This window comes from Nothoprocta perdicaria, unplaced genomic scaffold (genome assembly GCF_003342845.1).
Source record: "Nothoprocta perdicaria isolate Ctin4 unplaced genomic scaffold, notPer1 scaffold_98, whole genome shotgun sequence".
Taxonomy (NCBI): domain Eukaryota; kingdom Metazoa; phylum Chordata; class Aves; order Tinamiformes; family Tinamidae; genus Nothoprocta; species Nothoprocta perdicaria.
The window spans coordinates 1826751-1844240 of record NW_020456287.1 but is presented as its reverse complement, the minus strand read 5'-3'; the positions used below and the strand labels follow the sequence as shown (position 1 = coordinate 1844240).

The 17490-nt window shown below is 46.7% G+C and overlaps 1 protein-coding gene across 3 annotated transcripts; it reads right to left on the bottom strand.

The window, feature by feature from the left end:
- Positions 1–838: 838 nt before the first annotated feature.
- LOC112959322 (phosphatidylinositol 3,4,5-trisphosphate 3-phosphatase TPTE2-like) lies at positions 839–17409 on the bottom strand. 3 transcript variants are annotated; one of them, XM_026053321.1, is made up of 18 exons: positions 17355–17409; positions 14762–14833; positions 13730–13777; positions 12876–13037; positions 12394–12513; positions 10430–10529; positions 9812–9875; positions 9235–9299; positions 8623–8683; positions 7643–7724; positions 7461–7549; positions 6343–6404; positions 5303–5383; positions 4332–4437; positions 3620–3717; positions 3134–3226; positions 2613–2683; positions 839–1102 (listed from the first exon to the last, which is right to left on the bottom strand). In XM_026053321.1, exons 1-18 carry the CDS (start codon positions 17402–17404, stop codon positions 1000–1002), a joined length of 1527 nt encoding a protein of 508 aa, XP_025909106.1. In that variant the 5' UTR covers positions 17405–17409; the 3' UTR covers positions 839–999. The 3 variants fall into 3 exon arrangements, with proteins under 3 accessions (XP_025909106.1, XP_025909108.1, XP_025909109.1); XM_026053323.1 differs by lacking the exon at positions 17355–17409 and adding an exon at positions 15147–15206; XM_026053324.1 differs by lacking the exon at positions 12876–13037.
- Positions 17410–17490: the final 81 nt, after the last annotated feature.

Below are 17490 nucleotides of genomic sequence, written 5' to 3'. Positions count from 1 at the left end.
ATTAAGCGCTGTGAACAGCGATTACAGGGCAGGGCTGAAAGCCACAATGAGCCGGGCCTGGATCTCCATAAGTCTCTTCCATTTAGGTGCCCAAGAAGTGACCCAGACTCACTGTCCCACATGCAAAACTGTGGAACATTTAAGGCAATTCTGGTCCTGTAAAGCCAACTTCCACAGCCGAGGGCTTCTATCACACCTACTCACATAGTGGGATACAGTTTTAACACCCTAGCCCCAAAACCTAGGCGAGGGGGGACAGCAGCAGCCAGGCTTAAGCCTAGCCAAGTCCTTCACAGCAAGTATTTACAGTGTGGGCCAGAGAGCTCAGCCACCCCACGGCCTGGGACCCGGGCAAGGCCCAGCTCAGCGCTCGCTCAGGCTTGCTACAGCAGCCCTGCAGGGCTCAGCACTGAGGCTGGGCGAGGGGAGAACTGCCAGCCTGCACTGGGAGGCAGCCCCTGCTGCCCCAGCCTGCTGCCCCACAGCTCCCAGGCCACCTACCACCAGGTACTACCCCAGGTAGGGCATGAATCACTACCAGGAGGCTCCAAGGCACACAAGAAGAGGGAGCCGGCCTGTGCTAGATGCTATTTCTCCTTCCCATCCTTCTACTGACCTGTGAAAAACCCTCCTGCAGAGGGAAGGCGTCTGAGACTCTTCCTGGTGTGTCGTGCAGACCATTCTCCACCCATGGTCAGAGGGTGGGAGAGGCTTCTTCCTTACAGGCAGACATGTCAGATTAATAAAGGAACCAGCAGCTCTCCGTTACCTGCATACAAGAGCTCTAACAGCTCATTAACACTGCAGCAGAACTAAGTAGTCCAGGACGCTGCCCCTCTGCACAACAGAGCTTCATGTCATAGTTTATTTGTGAAAGAGTATCTACACAGAAATATATTAAGTACACTGGAATACAACTGCTTCGATTCATACTGAAAATGCAAGACAGTCTTCAGGAATGAAGATAAGTTTAAGTGCTTCCCTTCTTGCAGCCTTCCCTTAAGGTTCTGTGAAATTCACCTCCACAGCAAACTTCTCGCTGTAGATTTTCCATGTTTTAGACTTGTGAGGGTTGTCCAGCTCATTTCTGGGAAGGTAGAGTCTGAAACACAAGATTCAATAACGTGTTTTGCAGTCTGAGATAGTCTTGGTCTTTAAATAAACCAAGGGAAACTTCACGTTAAGCTCTGAAGCATCAACTACAGCCCTAGATCGATAACCCAGACAACCACTAGCCACAGCTGCAGGGGACTCCTTGCCTAACTACTCCAAGAAACACAGAATCACAGGATGGTTGAGGTTGGAAGGGACCTCTAGAGACCATCTAGTCCAACCCCCTGCTCCAGCAGGGACACCCAGAGCACGGGGCACAGGGCGGCATCCAGGCGGGTTTGGGAGATCTCCAGAGAAGGAGACTCCACAACATCTGTGGGCAGCCTGTTCCAGGGCTCTGGCACCCTCACAGGGAAGAAGTTCTTCCCCACGCGGAGATGGGGCTGCCTGTGTTGCAACTTATACCCACTGCCCTTATTCTGTCACAAGGAATCTGACTCCCCCCTTGCCCCTCATGCCCCATTCTGTTCCTTCCAGAGCCCCAACACATCTGCAAGACTCTTACTGAGCTAAAGTGTCTTTTCAGCTAAATGCCTCTCACAGCAAACACAGGGAAGGCCACTTTGCGTGCGATTCAGTATTCAGACTCGGTCATACTCCCCACTGCCAGCACTTTCTGGATTTGTCCATAGGGATGACTTCACTGCAACCACTGGCCTGCGGTGGCCGCACTGGAGGCCGGCCGGGCTGCCCCTGCACTGCGCCCAGCCTGCGGCCTCGCAGCCCTGCGCTCCGTCAGCCTGCCTGGACTCGGCCCCTGCCCTGCAGGCTGCATCCCCGCCTCAGCACGGAGCCCGCAGTTAGGGACACCGGCTCACCACCAGCCCTCTCAGGGGTCAAGATGGGAAGTGAATCATTTCCCTGTTCCCTCATACAAGTTATCAGATCCCGGTACAAAGGACTGACCTGGTAAAAAGGAGAGAGCTCCAGTTTCTGCATTTCTACATCTCCCTACCAGCAAGACCAATAGGACAAGTGTTTGCCAGTTGAAATTCCATCAGGAATTTCAATCTCAACAAGAAAAAAAAAGAAAAATCACTTTCTAGTGATTTCTAGTTTTCCTTACCAAGAGCATGAGAAGCAGCAGCCTAAAGAGCCCCTCCTTGGGATAGGAAGCACCAGCATCAAATAGTCTTTTTTCCCTCCTGTTAAGCTGCTGAATTTGAGTTTCAGCTGCTCAGGCAGTGACACGGTAGAAACCTATTATCTGAGGGGTTAGCAGTATCCAAGTATTGCTAATTACGTTAAAAGTCAAAAGAAAGAGCTAGGGAAAAGTCCAATAAATTAACCGGATTAAGATAGAGATCTCTCATGTTTCAAAAGAACTTAATTTGGCACTGCACGTATGTGCCAAGTATCTGTTTACAAGTTAAACAGAAGAATCAAACCACACCAGACAACCGGCTTGAGGCCTGTCTTAGCTCTGAGCACTAGTCTAGCAAGTCAGCCTTGTTCCAATACTAAGGGTGAGGATTTGAAAGTAATCACTGATCACTTACCTATTATTCTCAATAAAGGAAGTGTTGAACCAGAAAAAGAATGGGCAGTCATCGTAGCCTTTTGGGAGAGCCTAGACAGAAAAGACCTTGTTTAGGAACCTCATCAGATTCATTTTCACAAAGAAGTCTCACCTGCTCCCATTATGTGGCTTTAGGAAGCTCCAGCTGCAGCCAGAGCTGGCCCACTGGAGCAGCCCAGCATGGCACCACAGTGACTCTCCCTGGAGTTTCGAGGCTAGGCCAGCCTAATTTCATGTGAGGCTGCTAGAGGCTCATTACATGCAGCAGGGTAACTAAGATAACCCAACTCAGCAGTGCCTGGGTGAACAGCCAGGCTCCTTCCTCATCTGCACAGGGCGAGAGCAGCACTTGCTGCTTCACCACCCCCTGCACATGGGACGGGGCAGCAGTGGGGCTGCCCCACGGAGCAGCAGGCAGTGGGGCTGCAGGGCCAGCCAGGAGGCGGCCACAGCTCGCCAGGCTGCTCCTACCCAGGCTTCTCCTCACGCTCTTCCACTCACCCGTGACTCGAATCGGACTTTCACGTCGCCGCTTATAACAGGGCTGTCTTCCACGCCGATGACTACAGAGTTGTTCTCAGAATCAAAGAAGAGCTGGGTAAGAGAACAGAGCAGCATTTTCATTAGAGTCTACCACAGGGAGACAAGAAAACAGTTCATGACAATAATAAGCTACTCATTCATTGTAAATGAATATGACTGCAGTGCTGTAGCAGTAGCCAACAATTCAAGGCCGTTGCATCCGAGTAAGCTGTTACTTGTGCTTAAGTGTAACACTTCTATGGCAATTTGAAGTCTTTAACCATCTTTCCTCTGTTTTTTCCTATGAGTTTGTAAAGTTTAAGTTTGCAAAGTTGAGATATTTTACCTTCAAGAGAATTTACAGTGTCTATTTAAGTCTCATGTGCAGTATTTTTATGAATCAGCTTCTGTGGCACTGTGGTCCTGTATGTTGCCTCAGCTAACCTGAGCTCGTAGCAGTCTTACCTTGCAGTTGACCTGAGCAGCACAGACACACTCCAGCACAACTTGCTTTCTCACTATTATCTGCACTTTCATATCACTTCCGTTGCCTTTCCCAAGTCCTAAGGAGAAAAAAAAACGCATTATACCGGAGTGCATACAGCAATGAAAGCCAAGTGCAGCCCCACTTGAGCGTGGGTTTCCAAAAGGCCTTGCAACAGATTTTAGAGGACTCAGATGCTGGAAGCAGCTCAAATTTCAATGGTGGAAAGCTCTGCTTTGACAGAGCAGCAAACCCTGCTAGGAGTGGCCTACAGGCTCCAGCTCTAGCTCCCGTGGACAAGGACAGTGGTTTAGGACCTCCTCCCAGGAACGGGGAGTGCTAGAGTCTGTGCTCAGCCTTTTGCCAGGATTAAAGCTCCAAAGGCACTATAAGAATATAATCAAGCTGAGGAACGTAAGGGCATAATGATTCCCCTCCCAAAGCAGTCCAGGTTTGATGTGAGCCACCATTTGACCCAGACACCCAGAAAGAGACAGAACACAAAAGGTGGGGTAAAATTACATTCCAGGGTGCTTCTCACTGCATTTCAACATTTCAGCTATTTGAATTCTCAAATCTTAACACATTTATGTACCTATCATGGTCTTAGGATGAGAGACAGTGGGGAGTTCAGCTGCCTTTATGAGGAAGCTATTACCAGATAAAGGAATGCCCAAATTCAAGAGTTCTTACCATGTACAGAGTAGATTTTGAGGTTTTTTATTTTGAGTTGTCTCTCTGGTGGGAGTTTCAAGTTATACTTGTTTTTCAGAATCTCATAATATCCAACATACCTACTCTGTAATGCAAAACACCCAGACACATTATGTACAGCTTGTCAAAACAGCCAGTCAAAAGCAGAATTTAAGAGAACTCCAAGTTTGTAGCTCATTTAAGTCTAGTACCAAGTGCAAAGCACTTGGTTAGTCTCTTCCCACTCCCCAGTTCAAGGAACCCTTTGTCAGGGGTCTAGAAAGGTTGAACTAAGTTTTAAACAGCATAACTGGAATTTCAGAGGAAATCTGTAGTTGAGTCTAGCAGAAAGACAGAAGCTTTTTCTGTATGTTTAAGCATTTCACTCCTTAAAGAGCTACTTAAAGAGATGTTCTCGTTTTAAACAATTAGATACTGATAGATGATGGTTGCACTCCATGCTGTTTCACACCAGCACTGGAAGGCCTCAGCCATCAGCTTTGCCTCAACATAACAAGTCATGTGATATATAGAGATAAGTTAAGATGAGCATGGGCCCCAAACGCGGCTCCTGGGCAATCTCAGGCACATTTCTTGACCCTCTGTGGACTCTGCCTGTGCAAGACGCACATTTCCACCCAGCTGCTGCGGTACCAGAGCCCTTCCCAGGTCAGCTGGAGGCTGCAGCAAGTCACTGAGCAGCCCAGTGGACTTACAGGGCCAGCTTGGGTATCAACAGGAAGAGCTAGTGAAGTAGCAAGCTGAAGTGTAACACGTGTGTGTGAGCAAGGGTGAGGGAGATGGACTCTCAGCTGGCAGGGCTGTACCCTATTTGCTGCAAAGAAACCCTCAGCACAGTAAGTTTGGAAGCTTGGAACACAGGAGGAAGCTACAACTCAAAGGCTGTCAAGAAAAGGGCTTAAAAGCTCTGAGATGGTTTGGCCACTGCTACTGGGCCTAGCCAGGCTTACCTGGGAGGGAGTCTCAACTCCTTGGAATTTGGTACTGGTACTTCTATCAGTTCTTCTCTCCCCAAAGTAGTCCAAACTCTCCTACATGGAGAAATTGCATTTGTTAAGATTCTCCCATCATTCTCCTTCCCACATAGCAGACAACAGCATAGTTTAATTCAAGTCTAATAACAGTTTAAGCCAAACATGCAAGTGAGAGGTAGACAATACTTGTCTTAGTATCTTAACAGAGTTTAATTAGAACAGGAACTACAAGTTAAAGACAGACACATTAGGCAGTCCTTTACCTAGGAGGCAGACAAGGATTTCCTGCCTTCAAAGGGCCTGAACTTACAGATGCTTCTACACCAACTGCTCGGTACTTCTAGCCTAGCCCAAAAGAGGCTACTGGTCTGCATCTCTGCAGACTAAACCCAGCAAAAAGGAAGAGGCCAAACTGGCAGACATGCCCCTTTGAACAGCCCGAGGTGACCTGGCCCTTCAGCAACCCAAGGCTCCAGTTCAGTGTCCCAGGTCTGCTAGATCAGCACGAACCCAGCCAAGTGCTTCCCAAACCTTCTCCCTTTGCCCAGAAGGGCTTCCTGCAAATGCTGCCAGTCAAAGTGCGGCCACCAGCAAGTCCTGATGCCTCTCACTACCTGGGGGCAGGGACAGCAAGGAAGCAAGAACTACACAGGGCTGCTTAAAAGAAAAAAGATACTAGCTTTAGCTAAGCTAAGCATGCTCAAAAGCCACCTAGAGCAAGTTTTCATTTTAAACCCGTCAGAACCCAAGTTCTATTATGCCTCACCCTTTGAAAGGCTTCAAAGCTCATATCCTATCAGGCTCTACCCTCCCAAACCTCTCACCAGAAAGAGCCTTTGTCAGAATGCAGTTAACAGAGTAGCTGAGTTCTCAGAAAGCTTTTTTCCCCAGGGACTATTTACAATATCACCTTTTCAACAGAGGCTTTCTGCAGAACAATAGTGCAATCCACCAATTAAATGCCAAAGGAGCACTTGGAAGACCAAAAGAGATGGAAGAGAAACATCCTTCTTTACCTTTGCACTCTCAAACTGGTCACTGTCTATGAGCCAGGTACAGACCATTGTTCCAGTCCTGCCTGGAACAGGAGTGAGACATTAAACTACAGCAATTTCCAAATGTATTTATGATGTTTTACAAAAATGAATTTAAACAGCACGATGGAAGAGAATGGAATTAGTGGCACTGGGTAAAAAAGTAAACTTATTCTTCTCAGAAATGGTTTTAAGATAAAAGTTAGCAGTTGCCTATGGCAAGAAACAGTTGCTCCTTGAAAGCAGGATCCACAACTCCGTAATTATCATATATTTAGGAAGCTGACCCGGATCCGGGGCAGAAAACAGAGTGCAGTATCCCACATTAGATAAACTGTAGACTGGTACTGCCATCTCTGCAAGCTGAAGTACTTTTCTGCCTCAACTGCTTTCCAACCTTGCCAAGGCAGCAATCATGCAAGGCTGCTACTGCAAAGATGTTTCACATCAGCACACAGAAGACTTCATCCCTAAGTACCCTCCTGCTTTAATCCAAGTACCTGGAGTGGTAAAAGCAGGTGGTTGAAGATGGGCCAGATGCATGCAGGATAATTTGGTTTATTTGCACACATTTCAAAAGCTGCTGCACTACTCCAGACTGCAGAAAGCACTCGCAGGTCACCTCACCTGCCTTCACTACCTGTGTCCTGAGGAGCATCTTCTGCTCCCCTTATCATAAGGCCTTGTGTATGTAAGATTCATCAGTAGCCAGGATATTGCCATCCAAAAACCCAGCAGCTCTAGCTACATTATCCTTTAGGATACTCAGTACAGGTTGCAGGCTGCCAGGAAGCTGCAGCAGTTCAACACTTCTGGAAGAGGCAGCTTCGGTGCCTCTCTGTCCCCAGCCTCAATCAGCTGGGACAGGATGGCTGGAAGTCACTGTAAACCATTTTAGAGACCAGTTTAAGAACTAATTTGGATCACTTAGAAATGGAGGTGCACAACACTGAGCAGCAGTTGTATACTGATGCTATTTGCAGTGTTAGCATGAGATGGGTTTAGTGTAGCTGGACAAGTGCTAGTCACACTGGCTCGAAGCTCTGCTGGCACCGCTTTGGTTTCAGTGATTTGTGACAGGCACAGAAGACAGGTCCTACCTTTGCCTCCTTTGCAGTGAATGGCTACAATGTTCTTTTCATCGTGGCTCATCCACTCCCGGACACTGGCAGTGAACTTCAGCATGTCCCTGAACACGAGACATCAGTGTGGTTGAGATCCCATATAGAACCACTGCTCCATTTGTTGTTTTTTTTGTTTGTTTGTTTTTGACAATACTCACTCTAGTGCTGGGACGTTGTGATCATCAATAAAGATCCTCTCCACTCTGTAATGGAAGTACTTGGGGTCATAGCCTTTTTCACCTTAGGGAAAAAAAAATCCAGGGTTACATCAGGAAAAGGAATATGTTTGCAACAGAAGTACCTTTAGACCTCTGACTGCTGGTATGTGCATATATTTGAGTGTTCAAGTACAGTGGTGATAGATCCAAGGAGAAAAATATATGAGCAAGCTTGACTGGAAGACCACTGGAATTTCCCCACACCATCACTCTCCTTTCATTAGGAAGTCAGAGCTCATCTACAGACAAAAGCAGCCATTCCTCCCCATAGAGGCTACTGAGGGATCTGAGAGCTGGGGCTCCGAAGCAGAGTCAGGATCAACGCCAGCATCAGTCACCTACAAGCAGGCTGTGAGGAGCTATTTTGATCTTCCTCCATGACCCTTCCTCTATCTTCTCTGCTGACAAAAAGGCCAGTTTTGCCTCTTAAGGGTTTCAATGTCATTTTTTTTTGTCATAATTTGCCAGGTTCCAACTCCAGTGCTCTACTACTTAGCTGTGAATAGGCTATAGAACAGCTATTTTGTGGCCTTTCTCATTATTTCAGCCACCTCTGGGAGGGAAAAAAATAAACAAAAAGTCACACAGGTCTCAACTCTTCTTACCCCATTCTCTCCATTAAAACTCCCACAAGTTTTAGCTCTAGCTCTTAGTCTATCTACTGTACAGTGTCGCAGAAGATGGAAACAACTGTTCAGCATGGGCAAGAGGGTCTGAAATGCAAGGCACTGAGGTTGTCGTGCTTGTATGACCGCTAGATGCTCAACATCAATAGCCCCCTAGAAGGCAGAAGGCACTGGTAGTTACATACTTTGGACTGGAAATTCTTGGAGATCTCACTGCCTGCACCACATTTGAGAGGCTTTCCATTTAGCTGCTAACTGTATATGCTCTACTGAAAGACTAATAAACATACTCACTGCAGAGGTTGTAGACTTTGTAGTGGTCTTTGTGTTTGGTGTCCAAAAATCTTGCAACTTCCTGGAAAGTTAACGAGATACTGATTCCAAGTTCAGAGTAGTTAGTGCTTTATTCTTTATTTTTACTGCCCCCTCACACTTTTTCCTGCTGTAATCAGCAACGACATAAGCAAACAGCACATAGGCAACAGGCTTTTATAGGCCAGCTGCTCAGCTTCTTGTCCCTTTTGAAAGCACTGCTGTGACTATTCTCCTTTCCCTCCTCATTTATGCTTGATATGAGACAGCGCTGCTCCCCAAAAGCCAGGAGTGCTGGCCTCACATGTAATTTAGAGGATTAGATAGTACGAGTAGTCAGCACTTTCTGTTCTGGGACAGAATAGATTTGATTCTGAAGTTTTTACTTCTCCGTGCCCCCCCAAAAGGAAGATCAGAGCACAAAATATGCCCATATTCTGCACGAGTAGCACAACAAGTCAGAGACCACCATTTGATCACTCCAACCAGCAGGGCTAGAACTTGACAGTCTAACCCACACACAAGTTGCTGAAAATCTGGGAGTGAAGGTGCATTCAGAAACACTGAACTTGCCAAAAGAGAGGAGCTTCTTACCTTTATTGGGTTCCTATAGAAGGACTGCTTCCCCGAAGATGGAAACGACATTGCAATAATACGATCTGTGGAGAAGACACACAGTTCAGAAAACAGCATAACGAAGCTGCCAATTCCTACCTGAGGTGTAAGAACTGCCTGCCCATTTCTGATATGTTTGCTGTGCATTTAGCACAGCTACAGCAGGATCAGCTGTTGATACGGAATGGAGCCTTTCTGAAGGATCAGCTACTATTTAGCAGTCTCCATAGGATCACAGATGCAAAAGTAGCACAGTAGGCCAGTCAACAGCTTCTTAACTCAGTTTCCTAGACCTCAGGGGAAATTTATCATTATGTATGGCATATAAAACCTCCCTCTCAAAAGGCTGAGAATCTTTGAGAAGGACAAAGCCAGGAATTCACATCCTGAAGTCCCAAAGAAGGGCAGGCCAGATTTTAATATACAGTTAGATTTCACTAGTCTACTGAAAACACTTTCCTGTACTGCATCTGTGTTCAATTAACAGCAATTATTGCAGTTAAGGGCATATTCCAGGCTGCAAGGTGCCATTTGTTCCTACAAGAGTTCTACAAACCAGTAATGTAAGTGAGATCCAGATCAAAGCCATCTTTCATGTAGCGCCTTTTGTTTTCTGAGACCTGCCAAAAAGGAGCAGAGTTAGGAGCAGAGTTAAGGACTGCCAAAGACCAGCAAGTGTTGCCTATTTCTAGGCAACACCATTCACCTGGACTTTGAAGTCAAGTCATGAACAGTAGAGCCTCATTTTGCTACAGCAAATTTAACACTAACTGAGAGTAGCCTTTGTTACTATAATTAATAGCAGCTCCACAGAGAAATTGTGCTCTGAAGCAAAGTTCATTCTAATGGAAGGAACACTGCCAGCTCTGGAAGCTGCAGCATGAATCTGCCATGAGGGGGACAGTGTCTGGGGGAAGGAAGGAGAGTTACTGCAGCATTACCAAGACTGCTTGTTCCCAAGTACATAGAAAGACTTGAACTACCCTGGAGCTGGAGACAGAACTGCAGCACCCTGTCAATGACACAGGGCAGGGACACAGCTTAAGCAACATTACCAGTGTCAAGCCTGTCTGTGTGCAGTCTTGCCACTCATGTTTTAATTAATGAACATCTGGGGAAGAAAATAAGGTGCAAATAGCAGGAGTAGGCTAGCTGTGTTACCAAGGCCACTTACCATCCTCCTGGTCACCACTTCGAGTTGCTGCTTTTGTGAAGCTAGGCGGAATATTCGTATGAGAATGACAATGCGCAGAACTCGGAGGATGGCGACCATCCTGCACGGGATTCAGGATCAGCAGGAGAGGAAGGAAAAGCAAGAGTGAGCCTTGGTGCAGAGGTATTTTAGAGCTATTTAAAAGTTGTTTCAGAGAGAGCTTAGAGCTTTATTTCACATACAAGACTAAGATGTCCCATACTGATCTTTGAGAAAAGACAATATAAGCTTGGAGAACACACTGGTTTATTGTTGAAGGTTTTGGGGACACATCCACTGAAGGGCTCCAATAGAACTAGGCAGCACGCTACCTGACTGAACAGGCTTTTGCTGGAATTTCTGTTGAGCAAGGAACAAGTTCTCCCAGCACTCATTATCTGTTATTAATCCTGAGTTTTTGTTCCCTGTTCTCAATCTACATTTAAGTATAAATAGCCACCTGAAAAGCAGGTGAAAAAGCTGGGCAGGCTGTGCATCAAGCCTTAACTAGAAATCTGAGACCAGAGCAGTACAAACCCCATGTTTAATCTTTCAGCCATCTGATCAGATGACTTAGCTTTGAGGAACTTTGAACTCCTACTGAACTTTGAGGCAGACAGGATGCTTATGTGAGTGGTTCTACAGAACCAAACTGCACAGGAAAAAAACTGCTTTTACTTATCCTTGGGTGCTAAGTCAAAAACATTTATTTGTTACCTAAGGAGGTATGCAGCAGGTGTCCATATTTCAGGTCATGATACACCTGGGTAAGAATCTTAGTGCTGAAGTATTCACCTAGCAGAACTTTAAGTACAGGGGAAGCTGTTGAAAATTTATTCCTTTACTTCCAGGGGAAAGCAGTGTGTTTTCTGCTGACATACAGCAGAAATCAAGAGGATAATGTTGTCCTGGACACCAAGGTCAAGTCTTCATTTCTCCTATCTGCCCCCAAGCCCAGAATCACCCTGCTATTGTCTTGAGAGCTCCCTTGAAACTAGTAGCCAAGCAAGGAGATGAAGGAGGGGTGGAATAACAACTCCAGAGCCTTTCTCCCTAGACTGAACTGCAATTGCAACAAGCAGCCCTGTATATCTGTGGAATTCACCTGGTTTGTTTTATGTCCTTTAAGAGCTAGTGCTCAACTAGATGACTTCCCACACAATCACCCAGCTCTTATTTTTCAAGTAATGCCCCTTTAAAGGCCAGGTGACTTAAGGAAAGCATTTTTCTGTACATCCTGTGGTCAGTTAAGCTATTAATAGCTAAAGTTATTTCCCAAGCTGGTGCAAGTCTGTCTTACTGCTACCTCAAACCTAGCACAAGTTATAAACTAATCCAAGACAGGTGTTCTTGCCTCCATCAGGAATGGACTGCTGTCACAGGAGTGCTACATCTCATCAAGCTAGATGAGTCAGATGAACTAAATTCAATCATATTTCCATAGAGAGTTTATAGCCTCCTGTCCCAGTAGAGGACTGGAACTTCAGCACACACAACTGTGGGGCTTTTGGAAAAACAGTATCATCCAGTGACTCTGTTTCAAGATCCACTGGATGGATATTCTCCCTCATTTTTCCCCACTTCCCCTGTTCTCCTTGCAACTATATTCCACCCTTTCTCTCCATCAGTTCACTTCAGGCTCTCCTTTCTTCAGTGGGGCTGTGCTCCCCAAAGCCCGAGACAGTAGCTCATTTGCTGGCATCACTGTTCACGTCACCCCAAGCAGTACATTTTAGCTTGTCCCTGCCTTTGAAATTGAGACAGTCTGGAGTAGAACTAGAAGACCAAAACCAAGCCCCTCTTCTCTATTAGCCTGTCCTGTGAAATAATACTGCCCTCATTTGTGATACAGTATTCATCACTCCCAGCTTTAAGGTGCCCCAGGAAAACTTCTGGAAGATATCAGCAGGAGACTGCACATTTAGCAGCTGTCATGCTGCTCTTACCTTGGTATCTGCTCTGCTTCAGCAAGGTCAGAGAAGGAGTATGTCATGTTGATTAACAGAGTGCCCACCACAATGAATGCATCCAAAATATTCAGCTTGGACTGGAAGTAGTTCTTGAAGCTGAAACAAGACAACTTTTAAACAGATGTCCCCATAACTATCAAAGAAACCTCCAGGATAGGCTGTATGTACTTGCTAGTAGTTGCAGATAGCCCAGAAACTCAGACTAAAACCTACACTGACAAAAGTCCACCCTGCTCAAGGGATAGCAATGCTGATACAGTTTTCAGGTGCTCACTTGTAGCAAAAGCCTATTACTGATTACAAGAGAGTAATAGCTGAGGCAGAGGACAAGATCCTTGCCCATGACCAGGCAGCTGGCCTGCAGAATAACCCACTCTGACACTCCCAAGCTTAAATTATTGTTCTGAGATTAGTTTAAGGTCTTGCTATGCTGACTTAAGCCTTTGACCAGGTCTTACCCTTCAACAAACACTCTCAGATGAACATCAATGAGGAAGAAGAGTGCTATTGCCAAGGAAACACCTTCAAGAATCTCTCTAACATCCCTTCTCCTCCCATTGAGGGCCAGATCTGCTATCACAACTGCGATGTCCACAATGATGAGCACAACTCCAAACACTCTGCAAAAGGACACAGATCAACTTGGTAAGTAGAACACAGTTACTGACACAGCTAAGGAGCACAAGCCTGGGTTCATTTTACACTGGGACAAGTGTGGGGTTTCTCATACAAGCCTCAGGTCTGTTTGTGTAAGCAGCTGAACTCAGAATCGCCTTTTTGAAACAATCTGCAAGAATTGCAGCGTCCACACAGAGCTGTTTGCTCCCTGCTCAGGCTCAGCTGGAGTTACTAATCAAGGGTTCCACAAATATTTACCAGTGCTGCAGGCCTGAAGCACACAAGGATCAGTGTTTTTGAAGCTTGCTCCTCTCCCACTCACAAGGTCAGGCCCTCCCTTGCAAGGAGCCGTGTCAGGAGGCTTACTTTGTTTCAGCACAGAGCTGACCAGCTGGCTCTTCAAGAGCTGCCATGTAACTCAGGGGAGGCCTTTTAAGTTCTTTTACCCAGTAGCATTTAGTCACCTGATTTTCTGTTCTTCCTGGAGAATGTAGTTATACCTGAGGTTTAAGCTTTCTTTCCCAATTATATTTCCATTTTTGAAGTCACTTTTTAAGGAGAGAGACAAGAGATTCAGCGACTTTCAGATGCAGCAGGTTGGCGTCACTATTTTCAAGTAACCCCAAGTTTATCTTCTGCTAGAAGTAACAGCTACATCTACCTCCCCCTATACCAGGGCATGCATGATTTTTACCTGAATCCAAAGGACATCACAAACGGAGATATTTTTCTCCTAATGGTACTGTAAGAGAAGGAACAAGTGTCAGGACAGATGACATTTTACTATGGTTTTTAGTATCAGTATTTAATACTGATACTAGAAGAGCAGTGTTGCTGCAGTACTTTTGAGTTCTGCATCACAGCATTTAATAATTCAGTTAACTTCATGAAGTTAAGGCAATCTTTGAAAACAATACTTGATAAATTTCCTAGAAACTATATTTGTTAGCCACAGATCCTAGAAGAACAACACTCCTGTAAAACACCATTCTCCTGTCACTGAATTTGTGGTACTGAAGTCTGCAATATACCAACGAGTTACAAGGTATAAGCTCTAAGTGTTTTATGTAGTAGCTACTAGTGAAGAGGAAGATTGAAGCACACATGCTTAAGGCACGACATAGCTGGTACTTTTTTTTCCTGATTCTGCAATATATCAGTACTTGTTAATAGCTCCACTATCACCTCTTGGAATATGAAGAAAATTTCCTCTTTTACCTTTAAAGGGGAATAATGATTTAACTTTCTCCGTGAAGGCTCACAAGCACCCTGAGAGACATTACCGTAGAGCAGTTTGAGCATCAAACTCTGCTTGGTGCATATTCTTAGCACACGAGTTGCTCAGCAGTTTAGGAATAAGGAGAGGTGTGTCAGTGATGAAGCTGGATCTTACTGGCCTTACTGAACTAAGCTGTACAAGATGGAGAGCCTATCTAGTCAACAAGCTAAACAGAAGCATCTTTATATATGTACACTAAAAAAAAAAACCACACACACAACTCCAGTTTTACCAATCAACATCCTAAAGCAGTTCAAGTGAATGTGGCACAGCACTTAAGTGTTTGAGATTCATTCACAAGCACCACATTCTTGCTTTAATTATGCATTAGGGTAAGTTTATTCTAGAGAGTGATTTGCTGGACTGCTCTACACAGGAAACTATCTACTTTTTCATTTTAGCTTTATACTCATACTTTTTTCGAGGCAAACAAGGCACCTGGCTTACTTGGAACAGCTGTCCCGACCATCATCCTCAGCACGACCATCATCAATCTTTACAGTGGCCTCTTCTGGAGGGCTGGCAAAGGAAGAGCACAAGCTAATGCAGATGTCAACTTTAGACATTGCTACTCCCCACTGTTTCATAACAGGGATGGTTCCTTATTCCTAACCAAGGAGCGAGCAGCTGCCTGGGCCTCAGCACAGCCCACAAACACAAACTTCCCTGTGTGTCAGCGTGACAGGAGCCCTTGGCTTATACTGAGATAATTCCACGCAGGGGAAAAAACAGATAGACAAACAAACAAATCTTTCTTCTTTCTGTAGCATAAGAAAAAGAGAAGCAGCGCACTTACCCAACAACTGGCAAGCGAGTATCATGATGGACTGACCTTACAACAGTCAAAAGGCATCTCAACTAGTTGGATCATCTCATTCCTTTCAACTGCTCAATGACCCGGGCTTGTTAAGAAGCTGCCTCCTCTTTCCCTCCCCATCTTCACTTGGACAATCTAAGTGAAATTTTCGGGAGGAATCAAATATTCACTGAACAAGTACAGTTGATCAAAGAGTCTGCTGATGCCTCCAGTGCCTAGCCCACACTCCAGACGTGTGGGCAGTGTGCAGATGCAAGATTACTTCAGAAAGTCAAAAAAAAATAATGCTATTTTAGTAAAGTACTTGCTCGGAAAGTGAACACTTGCATCAGGAAGGAGCCCCAAACAGAAGTAGTTTTGTGCAGAGCAGGATATCAGACCGGAAACTGGAAGAGCAGAGCAGCCAAGCCAGTGCTAGGACAGCACTTCTGTCTGTGGCTGCCTGCCATAACTGCCTTAAAAAGGTCTCTTCAGTTCAAGTTTTCATTCAGTCACTGGAGGAAGAAGAGAAAAAAATATCTTTGAAGGCCCCACGATGAATCCAGAGAAGGTAAAGAGCAACATCCAAAGCCAGAAACTTATGTTTCAGTCCCTCCTGCAGAAAGAAGACTATGCTGCATAATAGCACGGCCACAGCAAGTCACAGTGTGTCTCTGGCATCACTGCCATCTGTGCAGGAGCAGCTGTGTACACACACATTCAATATTGATGCTTGCATGCTGTTCTGAGGCAAATTAAAGGGTTTTGGAAACATCAATGTAGCAACTCAGAAGATTCAAGTATTCTTCATCCTTCCCAACAGGCCCACATACTGGTCATGTTTCTGCTGGGTGAAACATCCTTGTTTTTGCTAAAGCCTAATGACTTGTTGTGTCCTACAGGCCCAGCAATTAATGCTAATATTGCACCAGCTGCATTCAGACAAGGCTAAGAATGAAAGGTTCTCCCCTCTTTTCCAAGAGGTTTTCAGTGTTTAAGCTGTTTTTCCCCTTCCTATCTCCCGTGCCTACAGACACATTTCCTCCCTTTTTTCCTGCTGTAAGAGATGTGTGGCCTTCAGCTGCTGCTGAATGTTTTTAAAGGAATATTCACCTTGAAATTCCTACTTAACACAAGCTGGAACGGTTCAAAGCGCATTTAACCGCATGTTTCTGCCAGCACAGGATTTCTGCTGCAGGTCACACTCGTGCACCCAGGGCAAGCAGCAAGTTCTGCCTTCCCTTCCCGCTGAAGGGGCCAGGATTGCCCACACACTGAGCACCCAACGCTCTCCATCAGCCCTGCCATGTGCCCTGGAGTTACAACGTCCACGTGCCCTTGTGTCCAAGAACATGGACTTCTCCAGGCCTCATGGAGCAAGCGTTAACCTCAGGGCACAGCTTCAGACACACAGAGAGACCAGGTCAGGTCACTTGAAGGTTTGTGAGCAGCAGAATTAGCCATTCGGGATATTAGAAATACCCACTAAGAGCCAAGCCTGGTGCATGGACCCACCAGAGAGCTTCTACAGAAGGTGAGGCAGAACCCAAGACACTTGCTCAGCACAGCTCAGGGGTGGCAACTTTTACACATAATGAAGAGTCATGGTTGCCTTGCGCTTGGAAGCCCAGTCTTTCACCAGGGAAGAAACCAGACCACAAGCCCAAGCACATGGTTTTTATTGCGCTCTCACAGGAGGAGAGCTCTGGATAGGGCTTTTCTCCATGCTCTCACAGGAGGAGAGCTCTGGATGGGGCTTTTCTCCGGAGCGAGCCCATTTTGGACACCTGCACCTTGCCTATGACCTAGGCTGAAACAAGCTCTGCCCCGAGCTACAGCACCTGGAAGGGAGGCGCAGGAGGATGCCCTCGAAGGGACCGTTTCCCATCCACGCTCCACACACACAGCACAAGATTCTGCTCCGGGAGGGACCAGGGAATTTAAGGGCTGAGGATTGCGGAGCAAGGTGCTGCCACGAGGGGACCTGGCGGTGATTCCCGAGGTTAACAGAGGGCCAGCCTGGCTGCCATGCGCTGCCCCGTGCGGCCGAGCCCTCTGCTCCCCAGGAGCCGCTCCAGGAGGTAACCGGGATCCCTGAGGGCTCCCTTCCCTAGGGCAGCGCTCCCGAAGGGCAGGACGCGGCAGGGAAGGGGCCGCGGTGCCGGGCGCAGCGCGGGGCTAATGGAGCCGCGGGCTGCCCGGGGCCGGGGCCCGCGCGGCGCCGCAGGCCGCGTCCTCACCCACCTGGAGGCGGCCGCCGGCTCCGAGCCCTGCTCGTACCTCACGCTGGCCATGTCGCCGGGGGCGAAGTGCAGCTGCGCGGGGAGGGAGAGCGGCTGAGCGCGGCCGCCCCGAGCCCCGCGCTCCCCGGAGCCGCCGC

Excerpts from the sequence above, each read along its gene's own strand:
- LOC112959322 (XM_026053321.1), bottom strand. The coding sequence starts at position 17,404 with ATGGCCAGCGTGAGGTACGAGCAGGGCTCGGAGCCGGCGGCCGCCTCC. Across the intron at positions 12,514-12,875 it reads CTGAGAGTGTTTGTTGAAGG|CTTCAAGAACTACTTCCAGT; the intron begins GTAAGACCTGGT and ends GTCTTGTTTCAG. Across the intron at positions 5,384-6,342 it reads ACCAGTTTGAGAGTGCAAAG|GAGAGTTTGGACTACTTTGG; the intron begins GTAAAGAAGGAT and ends TTCTCCATGTAG.